Source organism: Aythya marila (genome assembly GCF_965140915.1).
Source record: "Aythya marila genome assembly, chromosome: 10".
Lineage (NCBI taxonomy): Eukaryota > Metazoa > Chordata > Aves > Anseriformes > Anatidae > Aythya > Aythya marila.
Window position 1 is genome coordinate 15,630,426 of NC_139051.1, and position 25,193 is coordinate 15,655,618.

General features: G+C 59.8%; 2 protein-coding genes across 7 annotated transcripts in view; one reads left to right on the forward strand and one right to left on the reverse strand.

The window, feature by feature from the left end:
- Positions 1-56: 56 nt before the first annotated feature.
- Positions 57-3,833, reverse strand: MST1 (macrophage stimulating 1). 2 transcript variants are annotated; one of them, XM_082768628.1, is made up of 18 exons: positions 3,765-3,833; positions 3,494-3,632; positions 3,280-3,392; positions 3,074-3,188; positions 2,766-2,902; positions 2,569-2,689; positions 2,368-2,486; positions 2,119-2,281; positions 1,911-2,041; positions 1,728-1,830; positions 1,511-1,647; positions 1,386-1,421; positions 1,201-1,312; positions 1,037-1,114; positions 826-972; positions 642-748; positions 364-503; positions 57-293 (listed from the first exon to the last, which is right to left on the reverse strand). In XM_082768628.1, exons 1-18 carry the CDS (start codon positions 3,817-3,819, stop codon positions 132-134), a joined length of 2,115 nt encoding a protein of 704 aa, XP_082624754.1. In that variant the 5' UTR covers positions 3,820-3,833; the 3' UTR covers positions 57-131. The 2 variants fall into 2 exon arrangements, with proteins under 2 accessions (XP_082624754.1, XP_082624753.1); XM_082768627.1 differs by having other exon boundaries at positions 2,119-2,284.
- Positions 3,834-4,360: 527 nt separating this feature from the next.
- DAG1 (dystroglycan 1) overlaps positions 4,361-25,193 on the forward strand; it is a 39,091-nt gene continuing 18,258 nt past the window's right edge. The window contains exons 1-2 of one of the 5 annotated variants that reach the window (XM_082767933.1): positions 4,420-4,490; positions 5,182-5,268. The gene's annotated coding sequence lies outside the window, so the exon portion shown is untranslated. Of the gene's footprint in view, positions 4,491-5,181; positions 5,269-6,082; positions 6,221-10,829; positions 10,853-24,996; positions 25,096-25,193 lie in introns of those variants that run through there. The other 4 variants (XM_082767934.1, XM_082767932.1, XM_082767935.1 and 1 more) reach the window with 4 other exon arrangements.

Genomic DNA, 25,193 nt, shown 5'->3' on the forward strand with positions numbered 1-25,193 from the left:
CCACCTGGTGCAGTGCTGTCCTGTGTGTCTTGGCCCCGCTGCAACACAGACAGAGGCTGGCTCCACTCCCTTTATTGGCATCGGGGGGGCAGGCAGGGGGGTGCCACCCCTCCAGCTGCCCGCAGCCCGGCTCAGACCATCTTCATGACCTTGTGGATCCAGTCGACGTAGAGCGAGACGCGGATGAAGAGGGCAGGCTGGTCGGTGCGGGCGCAGACGCGGGACGGGGTGATCACCCCCTCCAGCACCCAGCAGTCGGCGGTCAGGCAGGCCAGGGGCCCTCCGTAATCTCCCTGCGGGGCCAAAAGAGCGCCGTGACCCCCATCCCGGGGGGTGGCCCCGAGCCCCCCTGGCCCCGCTCACCTCGCAGGCGCCCACGCCGGTGCGCAGCGGGGCAGTGCACAGCTCGCTCTCCTTCAGGCGCCCACGCAGCGCCGCCTGGCACTCGCCGTGGGCCAGCACGGGCAGCTGGGCCACGTTCAGCACGCGGCTGTCGGCCGTGCCTGCAGGGTGCCAGCCCCCGGGGTGGTGGCGGGGGGTGGCACGGAAGGGGGAGGGCGTGAGAAGGGGGTGTCATGGGATGGGCAGGGGGAGGCTGCGGGCAGGGGGATGCCGTGGCCGGGGCTGCCCACGTCGGGTACCTCTGGTTTCCCCCCAGCCGGCGATCTCGCAGATGGTGCCCGCGGGCACGACGTAGCGCTCGGGCGGCAGGCAGATCAGGGCCACGCGCTTGTTCAGCACGGCCGGCCTGCGGAGGGACACGGGGGGCGTGGGGGACGTGGTGCCAGTGCCAACAGTGCCAGGGCACGGGGCTCGGCTGCTCACCTCGCCAGCTTCAGCAGCACCAGGTGGGACTCAGAGGGACCGCAGAAGATGCGCACGATGGGGATGGCCTGCAGGTCGGGGTCTGCAGGGCCGGGGTCCTTGAACAGCAGCCCCAGGTGCACCTCGTAGCCCGACAGGTCCGCGTCACTGCAGGATGGGGACATCAGGGCACGGCGGCACCCGGCGCCTTGCGTGCTGTCCTCAAGCTCACCAGGAGGAGAAGCACTGGCGGATGCTGATCACCCACTGCTCCTTCACCAGGGACCCGCCGCAGAAGTGCACGCCGGCCCTGCAGGCACCGGCATGAGAGGGGGCAGCTCGGGGGGGCACTCGGCTGGTGGCACAGCGGTGCTGGCACGCGGGGCGCCCGCTCACCGGTTGCGGATGCTGACGGTCCACGGCGAGTTGCCGGGCTGCCCGCCCACGATGCGCCCCTTGAGCTGCAGCCTCTCGTCCCGCCGGCCGCACTGCTCGAACGTCACCGCCTCTGCGCACACGGCAGGCGTCAGCCGGTGGTGTCCGCGCCCGCCGCGTGGCACCCGGCGTCCCCCCGTCCCTACCCGTGCTCTCCAGGATGGACGGCACCGCGTTGCCGGCTGCGGAGAGAACAGCAAGGGGGTGGCTGCAGCGGGGTGGCCACAAGCACGCCGCGGGGCAGCCGGGGCTCGGCGGGGCCGGGGCTCACAGCAGGGCTTGATGGCGCAGTAGTCAAAGGGCATGCGGGGGTCCATGGTGTAGCACCAGGGGCCGTGGCTGTCGTTGTCGGGGTTGCGGCAGTAGTTCTCCTCCAGGTGGGCCTCAGGGTGGGTGGCGGGAGAGATCCTGCCGGGAGGGAGTCGCCACCTCTGTCCCCGTCCCCGCGGCCGTGCCGCAGCCCCCGGGAGGCTCCTGCACACACTCACTGGGGCACGTGGGGTGTCTGGGCGTCCCAGCGCTGGCACGTGATGCCCTTGCGCGTCTTGCTGACGTGGCCGCGGTACGTCTCACCACGGCCGTGGTAGCACTCTGGGGGCAGGCAGGGAGCACCCTGTCACAGGCGGGCACCCTGACGGGGGCACCCCCACGCCCAGGGCAGCGGGGCTCACCCTGAGCACCCAGCTCGTCGTCGCAGCGGCGGATGTGGAAGCAGAAGGCAACGCGGACGCTGGGGCGGGTGGTGAAGCACCACGGCGCCTCCGAGCCGTCGGGGTTGCGGCAGTAGTTCTCCTGCAGGTCCCTGGCAGAGCAGCCAGCTGCGTGCCCGTGCCCGTGGGTGCTGCCCACGGCCACCCCGTCCTGCCCCGCCACACCTACTTGCATGGGTACTTGTCGGGCACAAAGTGGTGCCGGTGCGGTGCCTGGGCGTCCCAGCGCTGGCACGGGATGCCCGACACGGTGACGTTCACCCGGCCCCGGTAGCCTTCGCCCTTCCCCCTGAAGCAGTTGGTGGTGACGTTGAGGGGCCGCGGACGCTTCTCTGCTTGCATGGCCAGAGAACAGCGGGGTGAGGGTGGCAGCGGGGACAGCCGGCCCCGGCCCTGTGTGCCACCAGCGGGGACTTACTGCAGACGCGGATGCGGCAATACTCGCGCTCCCGCGCGGGGTCAACGGTGTAGCACCAGGGCTGCTCGGAGCCGTCCGGGTTGCGGCAGTAGTTGTCATCCAGACCCTTCTCGGGGTACCTGGGCGAGAGACGGGGAGCAGTGGGTGAGGGTGACAGGCGCTCCTTGTCAGCACCGTGGCTGCGCGCCCCCGGGCCGGTACTTGTCGGGGTGGTAGGGGTGCTTGTGCGGGTGCTGCAGGTCCCAGCGCTGGCACTCGGTCCCTGACTCGGTGTGGTCCACGAAGCCTCGGTAATCCTCCCCGTTGCAGGTCATGCAGATGGCTGCCAACAGTGGGGGGGGGGCCTCAGAGGTGGCGGGGACAAGCGGCACGGGGCATCCCCGGGGCGCGGCGCTCACCATCCTGGCACTTCTTGATGCCGCAGCTCTGGTGCCGCACGCTGGGGTCCATGGTGTAACACCAGGGGCCACGCTTGTCGCGGTCGGGGTTGCGGCAGTAGTTCTCCTCCAGCCCGTTGCGTGGGGACGGCAGGAACCTGTGCCACCCCCGGTCAGTGCCACCGCCCCAGCGCCGTCCCCACCACCCCCGTGCTGCCCCCACCCCGCACCCACCGCCCCATGCCGCCCCGTCCCACGTCCCACCGCCCCGTGCTGCCCAGGGCTGGTGCCCACGGCCGCTGGGGGGGCGCGGGGGGGCACGGTGGCACCTGTGGTCGTGCGGCGTGGTGGCCTGCCAGTGCTGGCAGCGCAGCCCCTTCTCCGTGGTGGCCCGCGTGCCGCGGTAGCTGATGCCGTCGGCCACGATGCAGTCCCGCAGGTAGTCTGGGCAGAGCCGGGCAGGGCATCAGGGCCGGGCGGGCAGCGGGTGGCCCCGCAGCGGGTGCCCGGCGTGCAGCCCCGGTGCCAGCCCCACCTTTCTTCTGGTACAGGTCGTAGTGGATGTTCTTCTGCAGCCGCACGCCGGGCGAGTGCTGCGTCCAGCGCAGCAGCTGGCACAGCTGGCTCTGCCGCTCGTGGTGGAAGGCCCTGCGAGGCGTGACAGCGGGGTGGCACCGGGGACACCGGGGACACCGGGGGGCACCGGGGGGCACCGGGGGTCACAGGGTTCACCCCGCGTGGCGTCTCACCGGCAGGCCGGGCTGGTGGCACAGCGCTGGGCGCACTGCTCGGCCGGGCCCGGCTCGGGCGGTGGCGGTGCCTCGGGGGGCAGGGGCAGCAGCTCGGTGGCTCGCAGGCGCTGGAAGTCATTGAGGGGCGAGCGGGAGCCTGGGGAGCGCGGCGGGAGCTGGGCACGGGGGGCACGGGGCCAGACGGGGGCAGGGGGCGAGCCTCGGGAGGTGCCCGCGGGGCCCCCCGGGGCTGCCTGGTCCCCGCTGTGCCCCCCGGCCCCGGCCCTACCTGCACCCAGCGCCACGGCCACGGCCACGGCCAGCAGCACCCGCGGCACCGGCATGGCGCTGGCGGCGGGGGGCGGGGCCTGACGGTAGGGGGCGGGGTCTGGAGGAAGGGGGCGGGGTCTGGAGGATGGGGCGTGGCTTAGTGGATGGGGCGGAGCCTGTTGGGTGGGGGCGGAGCCTGTTGGGTGGGGGCGGAGCATGTGGGGTGGGGCGTGGCTTGATTTTAGGGGCGTGGCCTGATGGTAGGGGCGTGGCTTAATGGTAGGGTGTGGCCTGACGGTGGGGGCGTGGCCTGGTGTCTATGGGGCGTGGTTTGGTTGGTGGGCGTGGTCTAGAAGGGGGCGTGGCTTTGTGCTCGGGGGCGTGTCCCGGCGGCAGGTGCGGGGCGGGGCTTGCGGCGGCGCCAAGAGGAAGAGGACGCGGCGAAAGGGGCGGGGCCTCGCGGGCCGGCCGCAGGGCGCGGGGAGCGGGGAGGAGGGGGGGGGGCGGCGCCGCGCGCGCGGCCAGGTGGGGCGGGGCCGCGAGGGGGCGTGGCGAGCGCGGGCGGCGGGCGCCGATTGGCCGCGGCGCGCTCGTGCCGCCGGTTGCCAGGCGCCGCCGGGCCCCGCCCCCAGGTCCGTGCCCGCGCCCGCGCGGGGTCGCGCTCGCGCCGCGCCGCCCGCTCCGTGCGCTGGGTGCGGGGCCGCTGGCGGCGGGGAGCGGCCACGGGGAGCGGCCGCGGGGCCCGGTGAGCACGGGGAGAGCCGGGGGGGGGAGGCGGGGAGGAGGTGGGGACGGAGCGGCCGGGCCTGGCCTCGCCTCGTTCCGCCGCCTCGGTGGCACCTGCCGCGCCGCCCTGCCCTTGGCCTACCGGGCGGGCCGGGCCTGGCGGCGGCGGCAGCGCCACGGCGGCGGCGGGGAGCGGGCGGCGGAACGGGCCCGGCGGGGGCACGGCCTGCGGCTGGGCCTGGGCCTGCGCCTGGGTGCGCCCCCGCTGGGGCCGGGCCGGGGGTGCCGGGAGCTGCGTGCCCGGCCGTGGGGGGGGGGGGCTCGGCCCGGCGGGGCTGACCTTGGGCTGCCGCCCCCCGCGGGGAGCCGGCCCCGGGGGGCTCCCGGCCGCCCCCCAGCAACAGGCGGCGGGGCCCGGCCCGGCTCTGGGCCGCACGGAGCCGCCCGGGGGCTGCTCGGGGCCCCCCCCGCTCGTTGTTCCCGGTGCCCGTCCCGGCGCTGCCCTGCCCTGGCTGCAGGGTGCTGTGCCAAACGGGGGGGCTGCTGCTGGCTGGGGGCGCCCAGCAGAGCCCCGCTGCCCCCCGCTCACACCGTGCCCCGGTGCTGCGGGACCCCCAGCACCTTCCCCGGGCACCCGGCGCTGCCTGAACAGCCAGGTGCTGGTGCTCGGGGTGCCTGCTGCCTTACAAGCGCCCCTTTCTTTACGCTAGGTAGTAAATTCTGCGTAAATCTTCTCCTTTCTCTGCCCGCTGTGCTGGGCTCGGCCGCCCCAGGAGACGGAGCTGGACCCTCGGCAGGTACGGCGAGCCCCCGTGCTCATGCTGTGAAACACACAGCAGGAATGGGCTCAGACCCAACCTTATCCTCCAAACCGAACTCATCCTCCACAGGCTTTGGAGGAATCCTCGCGTGTCTCCAGCCCCGGCAGCAGGGGAGGGTGTCGGGGGCAGCACCGTGCCCTGCTCTGTGCCCTGCTCTGTGCCCATGGGAGCTGACGGCCACGGCTGTGAGGAGAGGGGACTCAGTGCTTTGTGCTGCCCCCCAGCCCCCTGGCAGTGTGGCACGGCAGCAGGAGCGTTGTCTCGCTGCCTGTTCCACGTTTTGGGTTGAAATAAGGTGGGGGCTGTCCTGGAGGGGGTCAGCATGCTGTGCCAGCCCGGGGGGAGCTGCGGCCGGCCGCTTTCGGCGGTGACAGCCGTCCTCAAGTTTTGTTGCAGGGCTGATTCTGGATGGCTTGCGCCTTTCCTCCCGTGAGCTGAGGGCTGATATGGAGGAATTAATTCCGGTAATGATTAATTTGAACAAGGAAAATGCAAACTCAAAGTTCTCCTTGGGCAAGCAGTGGTTGTGTAAATAAATGTCTCTGGCATTCCTTGTGCTGCTCATAGGCTGCCGGCCGATTGCTTCTGGCCTCTTGCTGGATCGGCGGGGAGGGAGGCTCCCTGAGCTCAGAGTACTTCAGCAGCAATTTGGGCAAAATACAGATAAACACAGTTGGGTTGACCCAGCATATCTGAGGTCTTGGTATGCTGCAAGTGTTTGTTCTTAGGATGTTTGTGCCGTCTGGAGAGCTGCGTACCTTAAACCCGATTCGCTGTGACCGTGTTTGAGCTGTGAAAAATCAAAGATCAGCCCCAAGAACCGGGGCTTTTGGGGCTTGTTCTGCGAGGGCGAGTAAGTTTGGCCAGACTGCCGAGGTGCTGCTGGAAGGGAAGATAACGCCGTAACCTGCTGGAGTCATTCAGATGGGTGCGTTTCCTCTCCCAGTGCATGTCTCTATCTGCTATCTCCCTGCGCTTCCCAGCTGGCTTAAAGCTGTCCGTGGGTCAGTTTGCTGGATGGAGGCTCATCTTGCCAGCGGGGCTGGCGTTGTATATATTTGGCGTTACTGCCTTCTTTGTCACCGCCTCCCTCCCGAGCGTGCAGCTGGCCTGCTGGCACAGCACTGCCCCGACAGCAGGGTGCCCAGGGGTGCCCCCCCTCTGCCCCTTGTGCCCAGCATGGGGGGCTTTCTCCTCCACGTCCTGCAGCTCCCTCTGTGCTCTGCGTGGCTGCGGGGGGCTCACCGAGGAGCCCGGCCTCGCTGCGGGTGGCTCGGGCTGGGCTGGGGGCACGCTCGCTGCTCCTGGAGGGGCGAGGTGCTCGTCCCACACACGCAGTGGCAGCGTGCTGTTTGCCGGTCTCCTTGCCGAGCTGAGCTTTTCTTTTTTCTCCCCCCACTCCCAGTTACCTTGCTGCGAGTTCCTCACCCGAATCGTGGCGTGGAAGGAGCTCTCAAACGCAGCAGGCCCGGCCTGGAGGAGCAGGAGGCAGAGGCATGGCCCCGGTGCTGGTGGGCTTGGGAACGGCAGCAGATCTTGTCTGAGTCCCGCAGGTGGATGCTGTTTAGTTTCTCTTTGGGGTTTTCTTTGGGAAAATTGCCTCCTGACCTCACCTGCCCTGTAAGTAGGCGTTCAGATGAAGGTTTCTGACGAGGAGTTGTCCTCCTTCCTAACTCTTGTCTCGTGCCGTGGTCTCGCTGCAGCGCTCGGCTGTGGTATTTGCCATCTCGGTGACCCTGAACGAGGCCGGTCTGTCTTTTCTAATCCACTTTCTGAGAAGGGTGCTGCTCGTGGAGGGCTATACAGGCAGCCTCAGAGACGTTTCGTATCGGGCTCCTCAGAGCTCTCTAGCAGGTTGCTGGAGAAGCCTCTTCACCAGCGCTCAGCTTTGCAAATGCTGCTGGCGGGGACCTGACGGGCGGCATTCCTCCCTGCCTGCCCGGGGCTGCCGAGCACAGGAGAGGTTTCGGCTTACCCGCACAGCTCCAGGTCACGCTGGCGGAGAGCGCGTACAGGTGATGGATTCACGCTGCTGCTTTCAGGCACGTTTCTGGTTTTTTACGAACCAGGTTGTGCATGGAGGCTTGAGGAAGCTTGATCTCCCTTAAGGGTGGGAGTTGGCAGGCGGTGGCTGCGGTGAGAGTTGCCAGTGGCAGACACTGGTCGCTTGCTGTCGGTCCCAAGGGCAGGGGACTGATTTGGGATGAGTTGGGTGAGGCTTGCTGATGGCCTGAGCCAGCGGTTTTCCACGTGAGCACTGAGTGGCAGCGGGTGATGTGACAGCCCCGTGCTGCAGTCACAGCTACAGGGGGTGGCACGGGGGCCACCTGTGCACTGGGTCCCTCGCTGGGGAGGGATGGCTCGCTTCCTTTCACCATTTTTTTTCATTTTCCTCATGCCAGGTCCTCCTTCAGACCCTTTGGGAAACGTTCCCCTTCCCAGAGCTCCCGTCCTCCCCCAGAGAATTTCCTTGTGCCAAGGGCATCTTTGGGGTTTTTCTGTTACAGGGCTGGGTCTGGTAGGCAAAAGCAGTCCCCAGCCCTGCTGGGCAGTTGTTCAGGAGCCCGGGGTGCTGCTCAGATGCCTCCTTCATCAAAAGGAAAGTGTTTGCTCAGTCTGTTCAGCACAGCTGCTGTGCGCCCCCCATGAACTCACGCTGTAAAGCTATCCTCCAGCTGGGAGCTTCCTCTCCAGGAAGGAAAAGTTCCTTCAGGCCTTCTGTAAGTATGGCAGAGATTGAAATAACGGTGTAGGGACGTAACGTGGTGTCATTTTTAGCTGTGCTGTGGCTCTCGGGATCCCTGCAGGAAGCTGCCTCCCAGGTGTGGGGCAGGGAGGCAGAAAAACACCAGGGCTGCAGCATCCTTCCCTCCTGCTGCACGGCAGCACCTGCTTTGTGGCATGCTGGAAAGCGTCATTTCGGCAACACAATCCTCCAAACAAGGCCCTGCTGGGCCAAAATTCCAAACTTCATGTGTGATGGGGGGGACGCAGCGCTCCTGGTGGTCTCTGAAGCCCACGCTTTGTGTCCGTCCCCGTGCCAGCAGCCTCGTGCTGGCTGCTCCTTCAGGCAACGCTTCTCGTGTCTTTGAATAAAATTCGGTGTGGGTATCGGTTAGAGTTCAGCCTTCAGAGAAACAAGAGGTTTGATCTTGCGGGAGCGACAATTGCTGAGCAACAAATCCCCTTCAGAAAGTCCAGAGGAGGCCAAAGCAACGTGCTGGGCCGGTGCTGCATGCGGAACCCCACCGGCCCTTGTTAGTAAAGTGCCTGGAAGAAAAGCGTAAGAACAGGACTTCAGAGCCCCACGGAAACTTGGTAACAAAGCTGACATGAGGAAGGGATTGGGCTGTTGGTGGCAATGCCCTAAGCTCGTGTATTGTGATCTGAAAGCGTTTGAGGAGGCAGCGGCGGTGCTGCGAGTGGTGCTGGTGATAAGCTGGGATGAGAGTTGTGATTCTGCCTGCTTAACGGGGCCGAGTGCAGTACCTGTGGTTGTCACGGCTCGTCTAGGTGTGGGGAGGTTTGCTGAAAGGCCTGGATCGGGGTGGTCAAGAAGCAGCATCGCAGGCCCGTGGTTCCGTACCCACCCGCCTCTCGCTCCCGCTGCCGGCACCGTAGCACCGCACGCCCCAAAGTGCTGGAAGCTGGGATCCTGCCCCTCCTCGTCCTTCTCCCTGCTGTGGTGGGACCAGGACGTGGCCAGTCCTTGGTCTGCGGGCTGGAGCCTTCCCCAGGGAGAGGCTGCAGCGCTGTCCTGCCGTCACAGGAAGAAGCTGTTTCCTGCAGGCCTGCCTGCTGGCGCTGTGCGCTTCGCCCCTGGCGTGACCGAGCTCCACATCCCCCAGCCCTGCTCCCTTCCCTCAGTCCCCCAGCCCTGCTCCCTTCCCTCAGTCCTGGCCTCCTAAAGCCTCCCCTGGCGGTGCGTGGACGTGCAGCGAGCCGAGCCCCGAGCGTAGGTGAGCTGTTTTGCACCTTCTGCGGGCTCCTCATGGTCTGATGGAAATCACCAACAGCAGGGTGCATCGGGGGAGCCCTTGGTGCGGTTCTGCCCTGCCTGGTAAAGAAAAGCAGGACGGAGCAGCAGGCAGAGAGAGTCTGGGTTTGATTTTCCTGCAGCTGGGATAAGCTCAAGATGCTGCAGCCAGGGACAGCTCTGCACAATCCCCGGTACGTCTCGGCTGCTGGTGCCCCTGTGCTTTGTGGTGGGTTGGGTGGCTTGGATCCTGCCGCAGGAGCAGCCCGCGGGAGCTCTGGGGGGGCAAGGGTAAGTGCAGGGCCCCAATTTTGGGTGCCTTTTGGACCCATGCAGCGTGTGGCGTGCCTGCTCCAGCAGAGAGCCTGGGAAGAGCACTGTGAGTGCTCCAGTCCTGTCTTCTGCTTGTGTATAGGAATTCAGGTTGGCTTAGCTGAAGCCCAGGTCAGTGTTTTGGGGTGGAATTCTCCTTAATAGCTGCTTGAGCTGATGGGGACTCTGCCACGCGGGGCTGACACCCAGCACCATAGGTTTGGGACCGGTGGTGTAGGGTCATGCTGAAGGCAGGAGGGTGCGTGGAGCTTGGAGCTGCTTGGGCACGTGGCGAGGTGTGCGGGTCCCAGCCAGTGAAGCCACCATGGTATCAGCTGAAGGCTCAGCTCTGCAGCACGACCCGATCCATGACTCCTGCTCGTGTCCCAGCACTTCGCTGTGTGCTCCCTTCAAAGCAAAGCCGTGTGTGAATAGAAGTTTGTAGGCACACTGGTCCCAGTTTCACATTGACAGTGCCCAGTTCCGTGCTGGGAGGGGAGGAGGACGTTTGGTGGCTGCTGCAGGAGTCGGTGCTTCGGGAAGCTTGAAGGTGTTCATCTCCCCGAGGAGACGGCGACGGGGATCAGCTGGAATAACTGGTGGCCCCTGTCCTGCTGGGCCCCTGTCCTGCAGGCCAGCTGCTTGCCTGCACCTTGCCTCTCCTCCACGGGAAGGAATGCCCTGTGTCAGCAGGGCCAGAGGCCCCCTTGTCTTCCCGTGGGCTGCGTGTGGCGGAGGAGGCGTTTCAGCTCCTCTGGCCAGCTGGAGGTGGCACAGGGGCAGGTCAGTGACACGGGTGGCACGGTCAGCAGGCTGCACCCACGTCACTTCAGCTCCTAGCTGGGGCCGGTCCCCTGGCGTCAGGCTCTAGAGCAGTCCCGTGCAGAGAGAATTCACTTGCTAGAAGCATCTCGAGTGTTTTTTCGATGGCTTTTGAAGGACCTTGGTGGCTGAGCGGAGACCTGCGGCAGGCCGTTTGCCTGCGTGCCCAGAGGAGCTCGGGCAGCCGCTTGGGGTGGGCTGGATCCTGTCCGCCCTGCCTGGAAGAGTTGGGGAGAAGGAACAGCGAAGCCTTTCCTACCAAACCTCCAGTTTCCAAGCACCTCTGAGGATCCCTGCCACCAGAGGAGACCGACAGGGCTGCTGGAGAGTCCTGCTGGGCGCACGAGCTGCCAAAATCTGTGCGGGCCGTTGAATAGGAGGAAAAGTGGGCTGGAGCAGGAAGGAAACGGGGTGCAGCGGGCGAAGAACTTCATCCTATAAATGTAGCAGGTAACACAAAATATTAACGTAAGAAAGAAGCTGTGGTTTTGCTGTGAAGTATCTGGCTGAGGTGCCTCTGCAGTGAGTGTGCGGGCAGCTCTCCTTATCTGAGCTGTTTTTGGCCATGAAGTATGAAGGTCTGTGTGAAGCCAGAGGAGGAGGAAGCCAGGCAAATTAAAACCTGGGAGAAGTGCACTTTTTTTTCTCAGTTATTTGTTAAGGTGCTCCTCAGTTGGAAGAGGTGTAGCTGGGGAGAGGCTGTGGCTGTGCCGTCCCGTGAAGCCTGTGGCTGCAGACAGTGCTTGCTGCAAGATTTGCCTTCGTGGAGCAGGTGAGGTGCTGAGGACCACTGTAGCTAACCTTGCTAAATGCGGGGTTTGAATGTGATGTGGCCGTGTTTAGGAATGTAAACTGAAGTGAGTGCTGAGCTTCTCATATGACCAGCTCTACTGAATGTCTATTTAGCTAACAAATCTGTTTTTCTTGTCCCTGTCACTTAAAATGAGCATGGTGTCGTGGTTCCGCTCGAGTGGGCAGCCGAGCTCCACCACAGCCGCTCTCTCACTCCCCCTCCTCAAAGAGGAATGGGGAGAAAATATGTGAAAAGGGCTCAAGGATTGAGATAAGGACGAGAAAATCACGCAATAATTATTGTAACGGGCAAAACAGACTCGGCATAAGGAGATAGTAAGATTTATTGCCTACAACTAACAAGCGAGAGAAGTGAGAAAACAAAGGAAAAAAAAAACAAAAGCACCTTCCCCCCCCATCCACCCTTTTCCACCTCCTCCCCCCGAGCGGCGCAGGGGAACGGGGAATGGGGGTTATGGTCAGTCTACAGCACTTCTTCTCTGCCGCTCCTTCTCGGTCACTCTCGTCCCCTGTGCTGTGGGGTCCCACCCACGGGATGCAGTCCTTGATGAACTGATCCGGCGTGGGCTTCCCACAGGCAGCAGCTCTTCCAGAGCTGCTCCAGATATGGGTCCATACCACGGGGTCCATCCCTCAGGAGAAAACTGCTCCAACCTGGCTCCCCCACGGGCAGCAGCTCCTGCCAGATCACCTGCTCCTGCGTGGTCTCCTCTCCACGGGCTACAGGTCCGGCCCGGAATCTGCTCCGGCAGGGGTCTTCCACAGGCGGCAGCCTCCGTCAGTGCAGGGCCACCTGCTCCACCGTGGTCTCCTCCACGGGCTGCAGCGTGGAACCCTGCTCCACCGTGGTACTCCATGGGCTGCAGGGGGACATCCTGCTTCACCATGGTCCTCACCACAGGCCGCAGGGGACTTCTGCTCCGGCGCCTGGAGCACCTCTCCCCCTTCTTCTACACTGACCTTGGTGCAAGGCTGTTCTCCCACTCCCTTGACTCTCCCGGCTGCTGCGTGGCGCAGCGTTTTTTCCCTGTCTTAAATATGCTCTCACAGAGGCGCAAAACAACATCGCTTATTGGCTCGGATCTGGAAAACAATGGGGCCCTTCCCAAACATGGGGCAGCTTCTAGATCTTTCTCACAGAAACCACCCCTATGGCTCCCTGCTACCAAAACCTTGCCACGTAAACCCACTACACATGGCTGTGCTAAGAAATCTTTGGAGATGCCGCCGTGTCTCACCCAAAGCCCTAAATTGCTGCGTAATTCATGTTGCTGCCGTTTGAGCCCGCATTTTGGGAGCGGAGTTGGGAATTTTGTGGTGCTGGGAGCTGGGTGCACGGGCAGCAGTGGGGCCGCTGACCCTGCTGCGGTGCTCAAAGCCACCCCCGGGGGTGTTCCCATGGGGGATGTGTCCAGCACCCTGTTATGGGTTGTCCTGCAGTCCTTTTTCAGCCCCGTGTCATTGAAGCTCATGGGTCTGGCTGTTCCCTCACTGGGAGAAGGAGGTGACAACCGAAGCCAGCTTTGTGGTGACGTCCCTGCGGCGTGGCCCGGGGTCACTCCTCTCCCAGGGGCTGGGCAGTGCGGGTGCCAAATAGTGCATTTAGGCCCTGCAAAAAGTGGATTTAGCAGCAGTTGGTGGGCAGCAATGAGAACCAGAGCTGCCCTGGTGCCTTTTGGAGTACAGCTGGTTGTGCTCGCGCTGCTTCCCAGAGCCCGTCACGGCCGCAGCGCAGCTCAGCGCTAGATTTGGTAGCTAATGCTCTTTGGAATAAGTGTCATTTAAAAAGTATTCAGCCAAGAAAGAGCACAAGATGTAATTCCAGTGAGTTTTTTTTAGAAGGATGGGAGCTTCTATTAAAGGGAATGGGCTCCGAGTGGCCTCCAGCCCTGTGCACACGAGGAGCCTCGCAGGTGCCGTTCGCTCGCCGCCTTTCTGAGTTCCTGCAGAAATGGCACAGAGCTCAGATTGAAACGTTCCCTCCGCGTCCGCTGACATTTACAGTTAAGGTATTTTTCTGCTTAACCTGTGAAGCTTTTGCGTGCGAGGCAGAGGTCCTGGGAAGGGATGAGAAAGGAGGCTATTTTTACTCTCTCACAAACAGGGCTCGGCGTGTTTATTTTAGCCTCCGGAGCCACTCAGGCCAGCGCCTTGGTTTTTTATAGTCTCCCGTTACCCTCCGATCAGAAAACAAAAGTTAAACTCTGGAAACCCCAGGAAAACGGGGTGACCTGGTGCTCTCGGCCCCCGAGACTGACAGGGAGGATTTAGGTTGGTCCCGCTCTCGGTCCCGGTCCCTGCTCCCCGGCGTTGGTGAGGACGGTCCCTGCGATTGCAGGCGTGCCTCACGTGCTGCTCTCGGAGCTTTAAGCTCCTGAGCCCAGCTCGGTGCTGGAAGCTATTAAAAGCAGGGTGTGCTCACGCCGTGGTGGCACGGACAGCTGGCAGCTGTGGCTGCTGCTCCCTTCGACGTGTCGGGTTGCTCGTCTGTCCCGGCCTGCCGTCCCACGGCACGCAGCGGGTGGCACTTCCCACTGCCCCGACCCTTCCTTGCTGTCCCCGGGCTCCCAAATAGCAGCACCTTCCTGCTGCTTGCTGTTCGTTTTCGGCTCTGCTGCCTCCGTACCCGAAGCTGGTGTCGCTGTGCCCCTGGGGCAGTCCCGTGGCAGCGCCACGCTGCACTCCCCTCGCTCCCTACAGGTGCCCTCGCTGGTCCCCTGCTGCTGGGTGCCCTCGGCAGATCCTGGAGGTGCATTCGGTACCCTGGGGGTGTTTTCTCCCCTTTCAGGAGCAAGGCAGGGAGAGCAGGAGTTCTTGTGGTAAGGGCTGCTCTTTCAGCCTGGTTCATTTCTGTTCGCTTGGCTTGGATGTGGCTCTCAGAAGCAGGTAGAGGACTGGGCTCCCAGTGTCTGGTCCGGCCTCGGAAGAAAACACATGCCTGGCCAGAGATGTGTCTGCTGCCTGTGTTTTGGATTAAGCAGGCCTGGACTTCCTTGCAAACAGTAATATTGGTGTGCTGTAAAGCCTCTGTGGGCATCTGCACTCTGAAGGCTGAGCTGTGTCGGCGTCCTGAAGGGGAGGAGAGCTCCTAGGGCAGAGTCTGGACGTGAAGGGGTGGCCTTTTGGGCTGCTCCCCAGTGCCCGGAGCACCCTGGGCTCCATGGGGCAGGGGGCTTGGGGTCCACATGGATGCAGTGCACCAGGCGTGCTGCTGGTCGGGTGTTCTCCGGCCTCGGCAGCTGGAATACCTAGCTCTGGTTATGCTGCATGAAGTTACTGGGGTATTTGCTTTTGCTTATCAGCCTGGAAAAAAAGGAAAAAGACTAAAATTAAAAATAAAACCATGTTGTTGCTTTGTGGACCAGGATGTGTCAATCCACAGAGCTCAGGCTCGATGTATCAGTGGAGTCCTAGCGGTACAACACATAATAAATGGTTTTAGACAAGCACCTGGGACGAAAAAAAGGAGGTGAGCCTAGGTTATAACCTAAGGAACACAGCACAGCTTTAAAAATCAGGGGCAGTCCACAGGTCTCAAACGTGAAGCATTGCACTGCAGTTGCCTAATAGAATAAATTTTGAAACAAAGTGACTTAAAATACTTATTTATAGAAAATATACTCAGGGACTGGAATGCAACTGTAGTAATGCTTGAAATATCCCTGGAAGAGCTGTGCTGCTGGGCAGGGTGAGTTTCCCAAACTGTTTCTGACTCTTCCAAAACATTTCCATGGGTTTTTCAGAGAGCTTTTCCCCTGCTGTATTTCCCAGGCTTGCTGCACTGACCTCTGCCCGCTTTCCCCATACACCTTTCCTGGTTTCCTCCCAAACTGGGAACCTGGCAAGTGCGTTTTTATCTACAGGAAAAGGAAGCCCGAAAGGCTGGGGGAAAGTTTCCATAACCACCTCACTGCTTGCAGCTTCCAGGCCTGGAAGGAGCTGAAATCGAGGTGTTTGTCACTCCCGCAGAGCAAGCAGCCTCGCCAGGACTGGGGTGAATGGCGCTGGGGGTGGCCTGGAGGCCATCGGGTATTGTGCTGTCCGGGACAAAGGCTACGACAAAGGCTGCTCAGACATCTGGATTGCATGGGGGATGATTTGAGGGGAAATTTCCTTAATTTGCCCTTTCCTGACCTTCTGGTGCACTGAGAAAACAAGCTGGTTTTATGGACAGTTAACTCACAGAAAGCGCCTGCTTAAATTTCCTCCAAGAGCCATAAAGCTGGAGGGCAGCTGCCCCTGGTGGGCAGCTCATCGTGTGCTGCTCACCTGGCTCAGCTCCCACCCCTCCACGGAGGCTGGCTTTGGCTTTTTTGTGGAAATAAACCTGGTAATGTGGGGAACCGTGGCCAGAGAGCGCCTGGGGGCTGGCTGGGGGCCGTCTGTGTGAGCCTGGGGCGCCTCAGAGCTCGTGTGGGTTCCCTCTGGGGTCTGAAGGCCATGAGAACAAGGCAGGGCCTGGCTGGTCTGCCTGCAGCAGGGGCATGTGCTGCGGTGGTGGTGGTCCTACCAGCTAATTCTGCTCAAGTTTGATGGGGAGGTTGGATTTTGGACACCTAGGAGAGCTGTGAGGTGCTGGGTTGGTTTGCTGTGCCCTGGGAGCTGCCTTGCCTCCCCTGGCAGCAGGCGGGCCGCCCTTCCCCTCTGTCACACTTTATTCACTGGGCCGTGTTCAGGAGGAGGGGAAGGGAAGGAGAAACCTCCAGCCTGTGCCCAGGGCTGGAAACCAGAGCTGGACTGCTGCCCTTCCATCCCCGGGATGCCTGTGAGGTGATTCCTCGGCCTGGCCAAGGCCCCACAGCCGCCCCCAGCCGCCGGCTGTCCCTGCCCGTCAGCGCTGCGCCGCCAAGCCTTCGGCCTGGTCTCACGCCCAGCGCCCCTTTGTGCTTGGCCAGGATAGAAAATGACTTTGGGGTGAGTGGCTGGAGGGGAGAGACACTTCCCTGGCCCCCCCCTGCTTCATCTGGTGGCACTTGGTGGCAGCAGGAGTGAGCCGGGGGGAGCACCCGGCTCCCCTGCCTGCCCTCCAGCTGGCCGCGGGGGCTCCCTGAGCCCACCCCTCAGCAGGTTGTCCCATCTGATACAAGAAAAACTCTCTGGCACGCTCAGGGCCTGCAATCTCTTGGTTTTGTTGAAACCGGGGCCCTGTTTCTCTTCCTTCTAATCTCCTCTGCAGCAGTTGATAAGCGGCAGGTCCCTCCTCGGAGAGAAAACGCTGCAGGAAGAAATGCCAGGAATGCGAGCAGCAGGTGGGGACCGGCAGATGCACGGATCAATCACAGCGGACTGACAGCGGCTCATTCCTCTAAAGAGCTCCTGTTCCCCTCCAGCTGGGGCCATACCAACCCCTCCAGCCATTGCTGGGGGCGACTGGGGGGTTTTTGCTGGGGCACGGCGTGCTCTGGGCTGCCCCAGCCCTGCAGGGCTCCCCGCTGGGGCCGGGACCCTCGGGACACGCGGCGAGGTGGCAGCAGCCTCGTGGTACCGTGCCCCGTGCTGGGGACGGGCGCGTGGGATCCTGCTGCCACGTCACTGAAGGCGAAGGCTGGCTCAAGTTAATTGAATTTGCTGCACTGTTGCTCTTCACAACACGGCTTCATCCCTCCGAGGAGCCTGCAGTCGTTTCTGTGGATAAAAAAAAATCACTATTTTGGGGCGGCGATGCTTCCAGGGGGTTACCTGTGTTGGCAAGTGAGAAGATCACAGCGGGCTGCAGAACTGCGCTGGTAGAGAGGGCAGAGCCTCGCGGGGTGCTGCGAAGGGATTCGGGCACGGCGTGAGTACTTCCTCAACTTGTTTCCCTGCAGTCGCTGCTCCTGCTTGCTGAGCACCCAGTGCTTGATAGGGAGATGTCTTTCAGCAGCAGGACAGCCTGATTTACATGAAATAACAGGCTGAATGGTGAAAAGCCTTTATCTGTTGATCTCTAAGCCGCTTTGCCCCGCGTGCTGGCAGTGTGTGTTACAAGCAGAACAAACCTGCTGTCACAAATGACATTACGGATGTTTTTCCCATCCTCTAAGCTTTCATTCTGGCTGACGTGCCCGTGGCAGAATGCGTGTTATCCGAGCGCTTCGGATCCCCTCCGCTTCTGTGCCTTGGTTCTTGGAAACCCCAGAATAAGCCACAGCCTGGGAGGCGATGTGATTAGACCTCTCCTTACGTGACTCCCTGTGTTTTGCTAGGCTGCTTCAGCCCGCCTGGATAATGCTGCTGCGTCCCTCTCCAGTCTCAGTGACTTGGTATCCCTGAAAGCTGGTGCTTCTGTGGGGTTCACAGGAATGCTGCTGATTTAGAGCGCTGATATGTTTAAAAACCGAAGGCACATCTGCCCTGAGCCGCCTTATCAGTTCTTCTTCAGATTGTTTCTTGTTTTCGTGGAAGAGCAGTGTAAGGACGAAATGGCTTCCCCACATAAAAGCAGGGAGAATAAGGGGGCGGCCAGTGCGGTGGCACAGAATAAAGGTCGTGGAAACTGAACTTTTAAAGAGCAAAATGCCATCTTCAAACTCTGTTCAGATAGCAGCGCCTTGCCTGAGCAGGGTTTGTGTTCGGGAGGTCCTGCTCCGGTTTTTAAGGCAGTTCAGGTCCTGGAGCACAGGCAGCAATCTGAGCAGCTCTGCCGTTTGCACCGCTACCTCAGCGGGATGCGAGGCGGTGAGAAAGGCTCCCCGGGAGCTGCTCCCAGGAGGGACTGCCAGGAAAGGCTTTGGGAAGGGGCACGGCACAGAGACACGACTGGGGAGCACGCACCCAGGCTGCTCGAAAGTCCTTTTGCAACTGGGAATCTGCTGTGACTTGGCCTGAGCTCCTTATCTCAGGAATTCCCCAAATTATTTTTGTTTGATCTGGAATCGATCTAAAACTCAGGGCGTTGCTGCAAAGGCTCTGGGCTATGCTTTAGCAAGGGGCAGCTTGCTTTAGCAGCTGCAGGAGCTTTTCCTCAGCAGGAAAGCAGCGAGTGGTGCTGGTCAAACCACCTGCTGCAGAGCTTGCCTGGCGCTCGAGTCGCGTTTAACTCTTGAACTTAATTGCTAGCCCTGGAATTTCCCATGCTGCGTGTCTGCCCCAGGCTGGTTTTCAGGTTTTCAGCACCAACAGCTCAGCCATTTCCAGGAATTAAAGGGAGAAGCGCCTTAAGTCCCGGGTGTTTGAGGGAACAAGGCAGCCTTAACTGCTGGCATTGAGCATTTGTGCCCCCAGCTCTGGGCTGGGGCTGCCCTTCTGTTGCAAGGGGTGAGGCTGTCCCAGCAAAAACCGCCCCTATCTTATCAAGATGCAGGCATCTGGATGCCTCCCAGCACTCTCTGGACGTTAAGATGCTATCCACTGGGCGGTGGCCGAGGTGGGGACCAGGAGCAGGCTCCTGTCTCCTCCAGTTTCGGCTTGCTCACGGTGAGGAGCTTCTGCCTGCAACAGAGAGAGGAGAGAAAGTTGGAAGCGGCAGAGCACTGCGGGGCTTGCCGTGGCCAGCCCCGAGGCAGCCTTAACTCAGGTATTCTGATTTCTAATTCATTATTTGCAACCTCGATGTGCTAAGGGCTGTTTGCGTTACCCGCAGCAGCGGCATACATCGCTGCGAGGGTTGGAGAGAGCGTGGTGTTAGGCTCAGCCTACGGTAAGGAGCAAGCTGCCTGGTGGCAGTGAGGTTCTGAGGCGCTGAGGGGCAGCCTGGCTTCCGCTGCTGCCCCGCTGCGGGAGGCTCTGCTGCTATCTGCCACGAACCTTTTCCTCTTTTGTGTGTGTGCAGGGCGCCTCAGCTCAGTAATGTGGTTTTGTTTGCTCTGCGCTTTGCTGCAGAAGGGTGCTGGAGGCCTTTGGAGGACAAGTGAGCTTGTTGGGGACAAGAAGTCCCCAAACTGCATCTTTCTCAGTCTTTATAGCACTTACTAACTCCTGTAGCATTTTCCTGCTCTGTTCTGTGCCTCTCCTTGGAAAGCACCAGGTAGGTGAGTGGGGGTCTGGCCTGTCCAGCAGGAAGGGGCTGTGGGGCTGGGAGAGCAGCGTGCTTGGGGGGGCTGGGAACGAGCTGCCTTACCCGAAACCATCGCCTGCCTTACCCAAAACCCTCACGCTGCCGGTCAGGGCGTCCTGGCCAGGCTGTGGTGCGGGCAGAGCACGGTGGTGTCCTGCCCTGGTCAGGGGCAGGAGTGTGTGGGGACTGCAGCTGGTAAGCTGGGTCATTTTCTCTGCTTTTAAAATGTGGGCTAAGCTGCTAGAACACATTTTTCTGTATTAAACCTAGAAAAGGCTCGAGTACCAGTCCTGATTCCCTCTTTGGAGGTGGGCTTTGGGGAAGCTGGAGGCTCATCCTGGCCGCCCTATAAACAATTCCTTAGTTTTGGTTATTTTGCTGAGTCTATACTCCTTCCAGGTGAAAAAGTAGAAATCGTGGCCAGGCTTTGCAACCAGTCACGCTGAATGACTGGGAAGTCAGAACGGGGTCGTTCTGCATCGTCCACGTGGCTCGGCGTGGTCCTGCAGGCCTGGCCAGACCTCCTGGGACCTTACAGGTCTTCCCTGAACCCTCAGTCAGTGACAGCAAGCCAAGGAACTGCTATATAACCACTGAAGTGAGATAACATAAGCAAAGAGAAGCTTTGGTGCAGGTAATTGGGTACCTAATTGCTGTGTTTGCCACCTGGGGATTGGAATTGCTCTCTGCTCTGGAAGCTGAATGGGCCATACTGCGATAAGCAGTTTAATTGTTTCCCCGCATCTGCTGCAGCATTATAAAATGAAGGCAGGCTGCACGCACCTCCAGAGCTTAACAGCCTCTCGGCAGCTCCAAGGCTGCGTTTTTTCCTGTGGTGCTTGAGCATCTCTTCGTGCCGCCCTTATGTTCTCTAAACTGTTTGTGTTTACCTGTGCCGTGTGACAGCAATGAGCCGTCGAGTTTTTCTGGGAAGTTTTTCGGCTTTATGTGGTTGTAAGCCCTAGGAACGGGGAGGTGTGAGCAGTGAGGAGCAGGGTGTGCGGTGCGCTGGGGACAGGGTGCCCTCTGAAGAGAATTACTGGGATTTGGGCATCGTTTTGGTAATGGGGTCCCTCAGCCAGGTTAAGGGCTCTGCTGGGAGGGATGGAGGCAGGGCACAGAGGCGCTGCCTTTGCGAAGGATGAGAGCCTCGGTATGCCTGATGTGGCTGAGGAACGCAGGTGTGGAGGGCAGAGGGGTTTTGGGGTATCTAAAGCTCATATGGTGAGCCAGAAAAGTCAGTGCTTGGCTTGCAGAGGCACGAGCTGGTAAAAAAACACAGGTGAGTGCAGGTTTAATTCTCCTCGTTTCCTCAGAATGGCATCCAACTCTGTTTTCCCAGGGCAAACACTGGTGCTTTAATGACTTTGCCCCCATTCCTGGGATTCCTGCAGCCTGAGCAGGTGAGTTACCCCGTGATTCACTTCCCTGCTTTACGCCAGGAAGGAAGGCAGCACATGATCTGTCCCGTTGTCTCATTCAATTTTTTTCTCTCTGCATCTTAAATCCGTGTTTTAATCTGCTCGGGTCAGGACGAGGACACAGCCGTTGCCCTCTCTGTTGCCCTTTTCCCATCCTCGTGCCGACCTGAGCCCGTGCCGGGGTCCCCTGCAGCCAGCTGCCGCGTCACACGGGGAGCTGCCGTCCCTGGGGTCCGAACAAAAGCTGCAGTCGCAACTCGAGATAAGACAAATGCAATTTGAAATACAGCACAGTTCGTTTCTTCTCAAAAAAAACGTGCAAATCTCATTTCCCACTCATAATGGGTAGATCTGGGCTGCGGGGAGAAAGGACCGGATTTTCTGCAGTGGCAGAACCTGGCAGCCTGCTGTCAGGTGCAGATCTGCTCCGTGAGGACTCCGGCTCCTGAGGGGAGAAAAAACATTCCCTTTCCTTCTCTTGTTCTTGCTGCTGCTGTCTCTGCCTCCCCTTTTTCCTGCAAGCTCTCTGCCTTCACCTTGGGTCCCTGCTTTAAGCAGCTTGTCAGGTGGCTGGGCACGTCGGCCTGCTCCTGTTTTCTCAGGTATCCGTCGGGCTCTCCAGGACAGCACACTAAGTGTATGTGCTGCCAAATGAAAGCTTGGACTTGATTGAAGCTGGAATTTGTCAGAAATTGCATTAAAACCAGGCTTTCCTCCGGCAAGCAGGTTTGTGCAGCCCTTTGGCCTTTCTGGCCCGTGAGGTCTGGGCGCTGGCAGCAGCGGGATGTGCAGATGGGGCAGGTTGGGGGTGTTTAAAAAGACACCTAAATCCCTCCGGTACTTCTCACAGAGGGGCTGGGCGAGCGGTCCGGCCTTGAAATAATTTAATTTGGCTCTTGACTTCCCAATACCAGAGCAGGGTGTGGAGGGCAGCCGGAGCTCCCTGCTGGAGGGCTCCCCCAGTCCCCGGCAGCCACAGCGAAAGCAGCCAGGGGTATTTCTGAATTGCAGAGTGCAGGTAAACAAATGAGCAAATAGAGCTGCAAGTGGCATTAATGCTGCATGAAGGTGATGCAGACTTAGTGTCTCCTTTTCTTTAAGGTGCTAATCTCTGCTGTTTTCATTTAAATCACTCCTCCTGCACAGGAGCAGCAGAGAAAGGGCTGGAGCTGCTAAGCCAGGTCCTGTGAGCCTGTGCCTTCGGTCTGCAGCTTTTGGACCTGCTGGCGTGGACTGGAGAGGTTTCTGTGAAGGCCTTCAGGGAGTTAACTCCTCCTGCAGCAGCTCTCTCTGCCTCTGTGGCCTGGGAGCAGCGCTGCTTCGTTTTGCAGCTTTTCCACGTTGTGCCTGCTGGTTAAGTTGGCTCGCACCGCGTTGTGCCGAGCAGTGTGTAGAACGGTTTTCATGAGAAGCATCGAAAGTTACGAGTCCGCAGCTGGTGCCCTGGCTGCTCTGCATAAATGGCTCGCTGGTAAATGTAGTTAAATGAGGAGCTGAGGCAGTCTTGCTAGCTGAGTAATAAATCAGGGCCGAGCAACTCCATGAAGTTACATCTTAATGCCTTGGCTTGAGGTTGCAGGGTGGGGTGCCGAAACTGATGGAGCAGCGCGATGTTTCTAAACAGAATGTGCTAGTCCTTAGTTACACTGCCACAGAGGACATAAATGATGCTGCAGATGTCACTGAAGTGCTGAAAACTCTTTTTGCTGGCGTGGCTTGCCGTGCTCCACGTGTCCACCTAATATCAGCTGCTCCTGCTTTATGTCCCTCCAGCAGCAGGGTTTGTGCCCGGCAGTCAGGCTCCTGGCGTGGAGGGGACTCGAGCTTTGCCTTCCAGCCCTTGCCTGGTGCTGTGACCTCAGCGTGTGGGAGATTACGTTGCTTAAAAAACACCCCCCAAGGACCCTCTCGAAATATTTCATTATCTGAGGAATTCCGTGGAATACCCAGAAGTTGATGATAAACCCCTGGAATGTGGCCGCCTGTCCGTCAGCCCATTCAGCAAAACGATGTTTTGATGAATATGAAACCTCAGCGAGGTTCTCTCTTCTCAGGAGGGGTTTTGGTGCCTGCAGACTGGGGGGCTTTGTTCCTCGTGCTAGGATAGGCAGGCGTGCTCCTTCGCCCCTGCAAGCTGCCCGCTCCCGGGTGCTCCCGTGTGCTCGGGTGCCTGCCTCGGTACCATTAGCAAAGCCTGGTGGCTGCTGTGCCCACGTGTCCTGGGGAAGCCTGACTGCACTTCATGGTGCACAGGGCTGTTCTGGTGATGTACAGTAATAATGATAATTAAAACCCACTCTGCTGTGTCACTGCGTGGCCGAAATGTGCACCAGGGTCTCGGCAGCCAGCCTGCTGCAAGCCCCCAGACCTGGCTCAGGGGTGCCGCCAGGGCTGAAGCCTCAGGAAGCCAAGGAAGATTTTGCAGCACTGCCCTGCCCGTCTCCCTCACCCCACTAATAGCTTCTGCTCACTAATTTGCAAGAAGGGGCCTTCGTGCTTTTTGGTATAAAAGAGCAGGGTGGCCAGGAGGATGGGCGAGTGTCCTTGGCTAGAAGGATGCACCTAAGCTGACCTCTCACTCCTCTCCGTGTCTCTCCCCGCGTGTAATGTGGTCAGAGGGCCGAGCCAGGAGAAGCTGCAGTGAGATTTCTTGCCTCGCTGGACAAGAGAGCTTAGCCCCCGGGGCCTTTCTCTTTTCCATGTAGACTCTTCAGTACTTAATAAGAGAAAACGTCCAGTGGAAGCTTCATCTCTGATTAGGATATTCATCGCTTCTCTTCCGTGTTGATTCTCTGAAGCCTCATAAGGGGGGCTGCTCAGGCTTTAATTCAATTAAGAAATCAGGCAAGAGATGCAAATCTTTTTAGCCTCATTTGTTTTGGCGCTCATAACTCCATCTGAGGGGAACATCTCCTGCGAAGCGCAGCAGAGCAGCTTAGGAAGGAAGGATTTCTCTGGGTTTCAGCTGGGATTTTTCAAGCACTGTTTTGGGCTCGTGAAGGGTTTTGTCCTTTTTGGAGCATGGGGTGGAAGGAATGATGGTGCGTTGGTGTAAAATGACTTCACAAAGAGCACCCTAGATAAAAATCTGCGCCCCTCATAGCTGGTAACCTCTGTTAAAGGTCGTTAGCTGCTGTGAATTAGATCCAAAACAACTGGTGGATGGTGAAGGACACCGAGAGACAGGACACACCGTGGTGACTGTCACACCAGCTGCTCTCGTGTGTTCCCTTTGGTGCTAGCTGGGAAAAAATCTGCCCGGTGAGACATGCACTCTCATACTCTAATGCCTTGAAGTCCGTGCATTTAGCAAGCATCCTGCTGGTGTGTGCCTTCTGCCTGGCTCAGGTAGCTCCGGTGTGCTTCCCGACTGCAGCTCCCAGAGCATCCTCTAAACGCTTCCTCAGACAGGCCTTGAAACTAAGTTTAGTTTGCCAGAAATGGTTTGTGCTTGGGTGGGGATGGCTGGGGGACAGCCTCAGGAAGGGAAAGGCAGCCTGGGCTCGTTGTATTGCCCTCGAGGACTTGTCTTTTGGTTACAAAACCCAGATCTTTTTTAAAAGAAAAATCAGCTTTCACCTGTAAACTAGTTGGAGGCCCACATAAGCCATTTATAGAGAGCCCTGAATTACACCTGAGTGGAAATAACCTCCTGTGCCGTGCTCCAACCCCACCTCCTCCCAGCAATTGGTGCCACGGGGAGCAGGATGCTGCCGGAGCGGTGGCTCTGGCACCGGCCTGATGCAAACTGCTCTGCTTTCCCAGGGCACGGCTTTGATCCCAGCTCCTCTGGCTGCTTCTCCTGCCCGGGCTCTGCCTCCTGCCCCTGCGGGATGGTTTCTGCTGAAATGCCCCCTGTAGCGCCGCTGCCTTGTTTCAGTTTGCTCAGTTTGCTTGGAGTTGTGGAGCTTCCCTTACAGAAGAGAAATCCAGAGTGAAAATACTTGTTTTATCTTGCTGTCTTGAGTTCTTCCTTTTTTTCTTTACCAAATCTTGGAAACGGATAAAGCATTCATATGCATGTATGTATACATGCCTGTCGTGCTTCTCTTCAAAATATGCATTTTTATGGCTGTTGTGCATAAAGAGCTCTTAACCCCAAACTTTTTTTTTTTTTTTTAACTACTGTGGTTTAGTTTCCTGTGGATTTTGGTACTAGCTTTCACTTGCATTCCCTTAAACACACAATATGAGGATTTTTATACTCTTTAGCTCCTTCCAGGCCAAATCAGGAGGTACTCGTACGCTTCTGAGGGGCTGGCTGCGCAGTGGAAACCCGAGTAAAGTCAAAGACGGGTTAAACCGAATGCCCTTAAGAAAGAACGGCCCTTTGCTCTGCCCTGTCACAGCTGTATATTTAGCCTGTGTGCCCTTTCCAATTACAGCAGGAGAAGATACCCAGAGAGGAATGCAAGTCGTCCTCGCCCCGAGTGCTGTCCTGGTGTCTGTCACGAAGTGCTTCTTGAGCCAGCAGCGGTGCTTCGGTAACGCTTCCCTCCATAGAGCTGTTCCCTCCCTCCCTTCTTCCTAACCCACGTGGGATTTAGCATTCATCACGGTCACAGCTTCCCAAGCTGCTGGC